General features: G+C 40.9%; 1 protein-coding gene across 1 annotated transcript; it reads left to right on the top strand.

Annotated features, from left to right (window-relative positions):
* Positions 1–1,961: 1,961 nt before the first annotated feature.
* LOC107748605 (interferon-inducible GTPase 5-like) lies at positions 1,962–3,125 on the top strand. Its single transcript, XM_016563483.1, has one exon. It carries the CDS (start codon positions 1,962–1,964, stop codon positions 3,123–3,125), a length of 1,164 nt encoding a protein of 387 aa, XP_016418969.1.
* The last annotated feature ends 8,556 nt before the right edge of the window (positions 3,126–11,681 follow it).

Genomic DNA, 11,681 nt, shown 5'->3' with positions numbered 1-11,681 from the left:
TCCTAGAAGCATTATTAGCCACCTAAAGTCATAACTTTCAACATTACTAACATAGCTCAGCGATTTTGCATTTTGTGAAACCACAGTTACAACGAACATCCAACAAACTTGTATGGTTGGCGCTACAGTTCTTGACCTGTGGTTAGAAGCATAGTTTGTGGACGTAAATAGATCATGCTCTTGTGCATAAGAAACAAGCAAACATGAAATATATTCTATACTCTATACATTTGTCTCTGAAAGTGGGATTATTTAACTTTTTTCCCCTAATATTATTCCCAGGCAAGCAATGTCACCTGTAACATTATATATGTAATCATATATAAAGTTTTCCTGTCTCTCTGTGATACTAAACCTGACATGTAAAGTAATGTCATATTTTGTTTGTTGGACAAATTCAAGTAATATACCATATCACCACATTGTGAGCTAGAGGAAAAACCCAAACTTTTGGCATCCTCAAACATCTGTGGGTAAATTTTCCACCAAGTTAGAAGTTGTTAGTAGACAAGGAAGTAGGTCTATACAACAAATACATGCACAGACAGAGTTAAAGCCCCAGGGCAATTTGGCCAAGCCTTAACTGTGAGTGGAAGTTCCACACCCTTTTTCCCCCCTAAAAACCAGTTTGCACTCATGTTCTGTCTTTTAAGACTGACTTTAAGCTCAATTCAAAGTACTGTCAAACTCTATCAAACAGGGGAGAGAAACACACAGGGAAATACGATGTTATAATCTTTCCACTTAAAAGGTCTGTATAAAAACTCTGTAACCATCATATGCTATGTCTTTTTGATCATTTTTCATCCTAATTAAGCAGCAACTTAACTCAATTACAGCCATTCTCTATCAAATCACTATTAACCTCCTGGAATAGAAGTGCCCTCCATTAAGAGGTGTTTTAACCATTGTTATAGCTGTTGAAATTTGGATACCATTTTTTTCTATACAGATTTTTGCTATACGATTATCTTTTTCGTGTTTGCAAATATACTGGCATTTTGAGTAATTCAACAGGTAGATACATTTTAAGACTGACTTTAAGCTCAATTCAAAGTACTGTCAAACTCTATCAAACAGGGGAGAGAAACACACAGGGAAATACGATGTTATAATCTTTCCACTTAAAAGGTCTGTATAAAAACTCTGTAACCATCATATGCTATGTCTTTTTGATCATTTTTCATCCTAATTAAGCAGCAACTTAACTCAATTACAGCCATTCTCTATCAAATCACTATTAACCTCCTGGAATAGAAGTGCCCTCCATTGAGAGGTGTTTTAACCATTGTTATAGCTGTTGAAATTTGGATACCATTTTTTGCTATACAGATTTTTGCTATACGATTATCTTTTTCGTGTTTGCAAATATACTGGCATTTTGAGTAATTCAACAGTACGGTAGATACAAGTGAATAATGCTTTTAATGTCATCATTAATCACAGGACACTAGCTGAGCACTAAACAGCAAACCAATTTTTTTCTAAAAGCATTTTTGATTCAAGCTTTTGTCACATTTGACCAAAGTTATTGTCCTTGTACTGTTAATCTTTACGAGATCAGTGGACAATCTTAGATACCAATTTGCTCAATTGTTTCTTTAGATTTACATTCAGTTTTATCTCCCATGTATAGTGTCTCACTGGAAGATTTTATAGCCATTCAAATGTTATTTGATTAACTTAACTAAATATAGAATTACTGGTCCAACCTGACTCTTGGAACAGCAGAACAACACCTTCAAAACATAACAAGGCTTCTAAGCCACTCTCTTCACGCCATTTATTAAACAAACACCATAAGCACTGAATGAGGATCACACTACCGTACCTCTTGATTATTATAACAGATTATTAACATTCGTATTCTTATCAACATTCTAATTAACATTCTTACATTCTTTAACTTTCAAGAATGAATTAATATTTAAGGTATTTGTACAAACTTTGCAGTTTAAAACATGGCTACTCGAGACTCTGCGGTCGATGAGGCAATAACTGCATCATGCGAGTCTACATGGGAACGGGCTACAGCAAAAGCTAAAGACAAAATTTACGAGCTCGTAAATGTCTCACTTATCATCGCTGTGACTGGAAAGACAGGAGCTGGGAAATCTTCCTTTATAAATGCACTTAGAGGTCTACGTAAAGATGATGATGGATTTGCTCCTACTGGAGTCACAGAAACTACAATGAAGCCCACCATGTATGAGCATCCTGGAATGCCAAATGTGAAGATCTGGGACCTGCCTGGAATAGGAAGTCCAACTTTCAAAGCAAAAAAATACCTTAAAGATGTCAAATTTAACACCTATGATTTCTTCATCATCTTGAACTCGGAGAGGTTCATGGAGAATGACGTCATGCTGGCTAAAGAAATAAGAAAATGCAAGAAAAGCTTTTACTTTGTTCGTTCTAAGATTGACAATGACATCCGTGCAGAGCAAAAGGAGAACAAACGATTTGATAAGCTGAAAGTGCTTGCCAAAATAAGAGAGGATTGTCAAAAAAACCTACAAAAAATGGGAAACCCCAAAGTTTTCTTGATTTCCTCTTTTTTCTTGGATAAATATGATTTTGAAATACTTCAAAACACACTAGCAGAAGAGCTCCCAGAACATAAGAGATCTGCTCTTCTACAAGCCTGGCCTGTGTGCTCTGCTGAATGTCTTGAGAAGAAGATCAAAATGTTTAAAGGTCTGATCTGGGCTGTATCTCTTGCCTCTGCTGGCATAGCAGCCGTCCCTTTGCCTGGACTATCAGTAGCATGTGATACAACTATTGTGTTGCTTTTCCTCACCAGATGCTACTATGCATTTGGTTTGGATGACAGATCACTGAAAAGGCTTACAGAAAAAGTAAGCAAGCCCTTGCTGGAATTTCGGGACAAATCAAAGATGGCTGCTATGATAAAAAAAAAGGCAATAATCACAATAAATACCTGTGTTGAGGTTGTAACACTTGCTACCTTGAAAGATTTGTTGAGTCTCCTTCCAGGTGTGGGCAGTGCTGTTGCTGCAGTGTTGTCCTTTGCTTCTATTCAGTACCTTCTAAGAGAAGGAGTAAATGAACTGGCAGCAACTGCTTTCGAAATTAGAAGAGCAGCTGGGCTAGACACAATGTAATATTTTTTTTCTTGAGAATGTAAGTGGTCTTATAGAGCTTTTTTTTGTGCCTTTGTCATTTATTATAATATATACGATATTGTTTTTTAACATTGTGTGTTAATGTTGGAATTAGAAAAGGGACTTCATACTTTCAAAAGAATAGATGCTAATGTGCATGTAAACTAAATACAAGAATATATGATTAATTATTAATAATATCACTTTAGTTCATTATTTTGTGTTCAGTTTCATTGCTGAAATCTGTTTGTTTTTTATTTTACATATATAATATTGCTGTGGCATATAGGGTTGCCAACCCTCCCGTATTAGTCAGGATGTCCCGTATTTTGGGCCTAATTGATTTGTCCCGTACGTGACTTCCCTTGTCCCGTTTTTTGACTGCTACGCTGATCTAACCACTGACTGATACAACAGCAGCAGTGCTGATCACTTGAGAATGATCACGATACCTGTCATCATCCAATCACAGCCCCCCTCACGCAGTATACGTTAAGTAAATCAGAAATCGTGAACATAACTGTTCCGAGGAAGGCTGCGTAATCCTCTGCCGGCTCACAGCAAGCGGTGCTCACGCTAACGCCAATTCCGTCTGTGTTTTCAGTTCAGTAAATCAGTTTTGGTGAATACAAACTACGTGATTATTTTTCATGAGTCCAACATCCTGCCGCGCAAGAGACGTGATCAGTAAGGGATGTCGTCTTTCACTATTGTAATGTTGTTAAATAAAGAAAAACATTTTATATTTAAGTAACTAATAGCATATTTCTTAACTTGGACCTTATTCTTGAAACACAAAATTACCAATAAAAAGGTGTCAAGCACCAAAAGCAGCCCATATTAAATTTCTAAGCTGTCTTTAATTGAAAAATACGTATTTTCATGCATACTATATATGTGTGTGTGTGTGTGTGTGTATACACGGCCAACATTCAATTCAATTGTATTTTGTTTTCGTTTGTATTGTATTGTATTTCTTTGGAATTGTGTTTTCATTTTGTTTGTTTGGTTTATTGTAATGGCATTGAGCAATGTGCAACAATTCCCTTAAAAGTTTACCACAGAAGTGTGCTGATTGTAGTGTATCACTTGAAGGTGATTAACTAATTTATGGTGTGATTACCTGCTTGTGTATCGGCAGTGCTTAATTTGTAAATGAAATATTGCCGGATCAAAATCAGCAGTTAAAAGGCACCGTGACCGACACTGACAATACAACGTCAGTTTTCCCGGAACATTCAATGACGTCACTAAACGGTGACGTTATAAAACAGATATAATACAGATGTGAGGCAAACAAGTTCACGGAAAGGAAACCGAGAACCGAGATGACAGAACACGCATCCTGTTTGTTTGCTAATTACAAAAACACAAATGTTCTTTTTATTAGTGTGCAAAAATAAAAGTAAACATTTACATTTAGTCATTTAGCAGACGCTTCCAAAGCGACTTACAAATGAGGACAATGGAAGCAATCAAAATCAACAAAAGAGCAATGATATACAAGTGCTATAACAAGTCTCAGCTTAACGTAGTACACGTAGCAAGGTTTTTTGTAATTATATAGGCCTAATCAATAAAAAGAAAACAGATAGAATAGAAAAAGAATAGAGCAAGCTAGTGTTAGAGGCCTTTTTTGCTTTTGTTAATTGTAAAATAAATAAAAAGAAAAGAAATAGAATATAAAAAGAATAGAGAATCTAGTGTTAGTTTTTTTTTTATTATTATTAATTATTTTTAACACTTTGGGGGTTGTCTTTTACTCTTATCTGTATGACCAAAAATGGAGTATTTAATGTGTCAGCTGTTTGATCGCACTAGCGCCTCGCACGCGTACACACACCACCTATTCTAGCCATTCAAACTTGCCATCGCAGTCTGTTCATTATCAAAATAAAATACAGTCAGCCAAACGTATCAATATAAAGAGTCTGTAGTATAACCGGTTTACAGCTGCTGTTGGTCTACAGCATGGGTGTCCAAACTCAGTCCTGGAGGGTTATGAAGAGTTTAGCTCCAACCCCAATTAGTCACACCTGAAGCAGCTAATCAAGAACTAGAAACTTAAAGGCAGGTGTGTTGAGGCAAGTTGGAGCTAAACTCTGCAGGACACCGGCCCTCCAGGACTGAGTTTGGACACCCCTGGTCTACAGAGACCAACGGTACTTTCAGTTTCACTTTGTTTGGTTTCTTTAGCTTTATATATTTTTTTCATTCTTGATCTGTTCTGCATACCGTTACATTTAAATGATTTGTTTTGGAGTGAGGGGAACTAGGCTATGATTATAGTGTTTATACATTATAATATTTAACTTTATTTTGTATTATTTCTGGTATTATTACACCCTGCCCAAACGTTCAGCTGCTCACAAAAGAGTGGAGAGAGTGGGTTAAGCAGTAGCACTAATCAAGGAGAGCGATTTTGAACTTAAGAAAGCTGATTGGTCAATAATATGTTGAGGACCAATACATAATCTACAAATCATGCTACAAATATACATCAACATAAACCCGCAATCACTCTGTCTCGTATGCACGCACGCACTGTCATGATCTAATGCACTTGTTAATGCCGGACCTTTAAAAACAAATAGCCTACCAGAATGCAAAAATCCAAAATCTGACATTTTCCGGAACAGGATCCGGCTCAAATTAAGCACTGTGTATCGGGGAGTATTGTGTGTATTGGGTTTTGTATTTAAAGAATTTATGACCTGCCTTGCCTAAGTGTATTCCATTATACCCTTTGTAACCTGTCTTGTTGTGATGCAAACTTATTAGCATTCATATGTATATGCAAGTGTAATAAGAAATAAAGTTTTATGTATTTTTTTTTTACATAAGCACCCACATTTAATTAAGTGAAAGTGACATGTGGCCAAGTATGGTATGGTGACCCATACTCTGAATTTGTGCTCTGTATTTCACCCATCCAAGTGCACACACACAGTAGTGAAAACACACACACCGTGAACACACACCTGGAGCAGTGGGCAGCCATTTGTGCTGCAGCGCCCGGGAAGAAGTTCACTCCCCCCACCGACAATTCCTGCCAGACCTTAGACTCGAACCCATGACCTTTGGATTACAAGTCTGACTCTCTAACCATTACTAATCCCGTATTTTCTAATAATATTACCAAGGGGCAACATGTATATTGAAAATAGCAGAGGACCCAGGACAGATCCTTGTGGCACTCCATACTTTACTGGTGATAATTGAGATGACTCCTAAGTGGTAGCGATTGGACAGGTAGGATCTAAACCATCTTAAATACTCATAAATCGATTACAAAATTATACAGGTATGTCATGATCTTAGTGCTGCGTTCGACACTATAGATCAAGTAAAACTAGCAAGGAGATGCAGCCTTGGTCTGTGTCACAATCCACTAGAGAGGAACGAGGAGACGCTGGAGAATATTTTAACAAGACTTTTAATTCCATGAACCAAGGGAGACAAACTCAGGATGATGTTTAACAGCGGACAGAGAACTTGGGACTGGGAACACTTTAAATACACAGAACAGGATGACAAGACACTCCTGGGATCAATGGAAATTAAACATGGGAAACACCTGTGAAGAAATCAACAATACACAGACAAAACATGGAACAGAGTCTGACATAACGCCCCCCTCCGGAAGGCGTGTCCTCACGCCATATAACATCCAACGGGGAAGGGGGGTGGGCGCTCTGGAGGTCTCTCAGGACAGACACGGGAGGCCATGGCGGAGCAGGGGACTCGGGAGGCCATGGTGGAGCAGCCTCCGAGGCCGCGGCCCCAGCCCATGCCTCGGCCTCTACAGCTGGAGCCTTACTACCCCCAAAAATACTTGGGGAAATTTACAGGGCTGTACACGGGGCCTGAAGCCCTCCCTGGGCTTAACGGGGGATCAGGAGTCCTCCATGGGCTTAACGGGGGATCAGGAGCCCTCCCTGGGCTTATCGGGGAATCAGGAGCCCTCCCTGGGCTATACTCGGGAACAGGAGCCCTCCCTGGGCTTAACTGGGGAACAGGAGCCCGCCCTCCCTGGGCTATACTCGGGATCAGGAGCCCTCCGTGGGCTATACTCGGGATCAGGAGCCCTCCGTGGGTTTAACTGGGGATCTGGGTAGCACTTACGTGGTGCTGGCACTAGAGGGTGCTCTGGAGGAGCAGGCACAGCAAAGAGCTTTCGAGGAGCTGGACGGGAGTGAGTTTTGGGGCTGGAGCCGACACTGGAGCGAGCTCCACATGGACATCCGATGGGCTTGCCACATTAACGTCCGGCGGGCTTGCCACATTAATGTTTAATGGGCTTGCCATATTAACAGCCGACTGAATTGACGGGATCGGAGACTCTCCAGACACCGGATGACTGTCTCCTTCCAGTCGAGGTCGGTCGTGTCTGGGAGCTCCGTGGGATGATGGAACGTCATCCCGATCCGGAACAGCGTCGCGAGGGTTTCCCCCTCGAGGGAGCTGGTGAGGGCAAGCGGCACAAACGCCCTTGCGAAGACGATAGGGTCTGGGCTCGCTTGAGCCACTGTGATGAACAGTGCTCGTTCCTCCATTATGGCGGTGAGAAACGCACGGGAAAAAAACAAAAACAAAACTCTTTTCAGAAAACCAAAAAACAAACGGGGAAAAAGGCGCCGCTCACTTTCTGTATCGGTCCGCTGTTCTGTCACAATCCACTAGAGAGGAACGACGAGACGCTGGAGAATACTTTAACAAGACTTTTAATTCCATGAACCAAGGCAGACGAACTCAGGATGACGTTTAACAGCGGACAGAGAACTTGGGACTGGGAACACTTTAAATACACAGAACAGGATGTATGCACAGTTACAAAACATTACACATGGTCTCCAGTTTGCATTAATTGTTACTGCAGGCATTATAGATTAGGAAATATTAAAACTGTAGCCAACCGTAGTTACAAAATAAAACAGAATATATAAGCATTTTAATATTGTTATTACTTCATGGCTACATTATAGCTTTCCTATATATGTGATGATCTGGCTGATGCATTTTAATGTATCCAAATTCCATCTTCCACAGAAAGTATTAGATTAAATGTGTGAATTTAATACCTTTCAGTTTTCTGGCAGTCTTTTTCAAGCCAAGATGGCAATCTATCTGTGCACCTGCTATTATATAGTACAACAAAATGAAAATATGGGAAGAATTTGTCACGTCAAGTGTTTTGAAACAGCAAGTGTTATCTCCGATGATCACAGCGTCGCGTTCCGTCTTGCGGAGGGGAGTGAAGCGGTTCCGGGTGGAGATCTCGAAGACCGGAGGTGGCGGAGGGGGAGAGGTCATCGCCCGGGGCCTAGCTCGCGTCCTCCGCTGCAGGTGCACCCAGGGTCCGTGGTGTCCCAGCACCGGAGTGAAGGACATCTGGGAAGATCTCGTCCTGTTCTGGAAAGAGCTGGAACGTGTCCTAACCTGCACTCAAAGATAGACACACATCCGCCATTAAAGCAAGTAACCGTGAGTAAAACAATGGTAATGCATGTGAATAGAGTATTAGCAATGTAAGCGAGATTAGCGGCAACCACGCTGGCGATGCTAACGGGCTATATGCTAATAGCGGACTCGGGAAATCAAAATAAAACTAGTGATAACAAGGCGCTCTGATTGTTTTTGTTGTAGAATTCGATAGAGGATATATTCACCCGTTATAATGATGGTGTATAAAATGTATTTTAAGATAAAAAATAGACGATAAAGAATTAACTTGACGGAGCTCAAACTCAAAACACACGGCAGCAACAAACAGGAAGTGACGTCCTAAAGAAAAATAAAGTTAAGGATCAGATGATAGCATTAAGGATCAGATGATACAATCATGTAGGGGGTCTCTCCTCAACCACCACCAGTGTGCAGCATCCACCTGGATGATGCGACGGCAGCCACAGTACAACAACGCCAGTGCGCTCACCACACACTAGCTACAGGTGGAGAGGAGAGAAAGACGGAGCCAATTCAGTGAGTGGGGATTATCAGGAGGCCATGATTGACAAGGGCCAGTGGCGGCAATTTGGCCAGGACACTGGGGTTACACCCCTACTCTTTACGAGATGTGCCATGGGATTTTTAATGACCACAGAGAGTCAGGACCTCGGTTTAACGTCTCATCCGAAAGACGGTGCTTGTTCACAGTATAGCGTCCCCATCACTACACTGGGGCGCTAGGATCCACACAGACCACAGGGTGAGCACCCCCTGCTGGCCTCAATAACACCTCTTCCAGCAGCAACCTAGTTTTCCCAGGAGGTTTCCCATCCAGGTACTGACCAGGCTCAACCCTGTTTAGCTTCAGTGGGCAACCAGTCTTGGGCAGCAGGGTGATATGGCTGTGGCATTATGCCATGACTGCCCCCATAATTAGCATATGCAGTAATATCTTATTGGTTTATTACATGCCTACCACTGATTCTTGAGACATGGGACAAAACATGTCTAGCAATTGTAACTGTTATTATGTTTAAAAATGAAAATTTAATTTTTCAATTGTAAATGTTATGAGAGAATAACAATAGAATGTTTTTAACAATTATCCCCTTCAATTTAATTTTATCACTATCAAATCTATGACACTTGTCTTCCCTAACCTAACAGTCTGTCCTGTAGTGAATTTGCTTTCGCCAACCTAGGGAGGCGAAATAGTGTAGTGATGGATACTCACGTCACCAATGACGTTATGATATTTGGATCATATCATATCTTAAGGTGTGGTTATGAGTACATCACATAAGAAAGATTGTATCATCAACACAAGGAAGACACAAGTGTAATAAAATAGCTTTTATTAACAAAAGATAGACAAGAGTAATCAACAACTACTAAATGAATACCATGAATGAAAAAGGAATAAAGTGCGTAAGATGCATAAAATATAAGTGATTATGTTGGGTGTTGCAATGTGAGAGCTACGTTATCTGGAAAGATAAACTGTTGCTACTCTGAAACAAGTACAGTGAAGAACCGTATTATGCATCAAACAAATATGTGAAAGATTATTTGCTATCAACTGCAATCAGCTATATAATATCTAATGTATATTAGAAAGTCATATACTTATAATATAACAAACAATGCCAAGGTCTCTGGAAGAGGTTTGGATAAGTGATATTTACGTTCTCTGTGGTTGAGCAGTCCGGTGGTGGTGACTTCTTTCACTGGTTGTGCTGGTAACAATGCAGTGGGGAAAAGAGCAGGAATCCGATTCAACAGTCTTGAACACAAAGCATTGTAGGATGCTGATCTCCTGGAGCACCAAAGGGTCCTAAAATCTAGAACACGCAGATGTGGCCCTGGAGTAGGTGCAGAAGATCCTTGCCTGAAACACGCAAGCAAAAGTACCTTGACGTGAAGGTTTGCTCACCGGAGCTTAACCTTGTTGCAAATGTCTGTGTGTCTTCTGCCTCTCTGGGCTAGAGACTCAGAACTTGGTCGATCCGCTTCGTCTCTCTAGGATGGAGACTCAGGACGTGTTGCATCTGCTGTTGTCTTGCTGGACAAAGACTCTAAACGTAGAATATCTCTCTCCTCACAGGCTGAAGACTCAGAACGGGGTCATATCTGTTTCTGCCTCACAAGCTGGAGACTCTGGACGTTGTATCTGTTATTGCCTCTTCCCGCATAGGCCAGAGGCTCAGAACATTGATGTTTCTGTCTCTCGGGATGGGAGACTCAGAACGAGTGTATCTGCTAGTGTCTCAGACTAAGAACAGATATCGGTTACAGTCTCTCTGGACGAAAGACTCAGAATTTGTTGATCTGTTAGTGTCCTTTCCCGGACAGGACTCTTTTGGGAAGGTACCTTTATCTCTTTCCGATGAGGAGGAGATTGCAATCTGGTGCTTCTCCATTTCAGTGCTGTGACTGGCTGTTTCCATCAGAGTGGGGGGACACAGTGTGGCCCAGCCTTCTTTACTATTGTGTAACTTAATTGCATAGTCCAAACACACATTTACAAAAGTGTCACTAAAGTTTTACTGGTGCATTTTTCACTTACCAAACCACAACCAGAATACATTTGGCAATGTTACGAACACATTAAGTCCAAACATGATGGAAGAAGATTGAACCGTCACGCATGCATTCATTTGTCCATTAACAGCTGAGTTCGTGTAAGATGTTGCACTACACGTTGCTGTCACTGAGAATACTTATTTCTCTGAATAAGTATAAGATGTGTGTGTTGTAGTTTGCATCAGTTTAAGGTTTGAGAACATAGTTATGAATGGATTTGGATGGAACTCTGTGATCTCTCTTTGTTTCACCCACTGCTGCTGCATCCAGAGGTCCTAAGGAATTTTTATGGCGGTCACAGGCCAAAACAGTCTGTTGGTGGGTGAAAGGCAGAAACTACATTTTGACCAATGAGAAGTCATGTCCTTCCCGGGCTTTGTACCAGAGGTCTTTTTCTTGCCCTCTAAGAGGTGTCTGGCTGTTGTCCTGGCATCTTTATCTGATGGCGTTGGAGAGTTTGCTTATGTTAGTCCACCAAGATCCAATCAAAATGTAGCAAACCTTTGTCCACTATTGTGGTCAGAG

This window comes from Sinocyclocheilus rhinocerous, unplaced genomic scaffold, assembly GCF_001515625.1.
Source record: "Sinocyclocheilus rhinocerous isolate Xijiao unplaced genomic scaffold, SAMN03320098_v1.1 scaffold2575, whole genome shotgun sequence".
In the NCBI taxonomy this organism is placed as follows: Eukaryota; Metazoa; Chordata; class Actinopteri; order Cypriniformes; family Cyprinidae; genus Sinocyclocheilus; species Sinocyclocheilus rhinocerous.
Note: the sequence above shows the minus strand (reverse complement) of the source record. Positions and strands in the feature narration are given on the sequence as shown.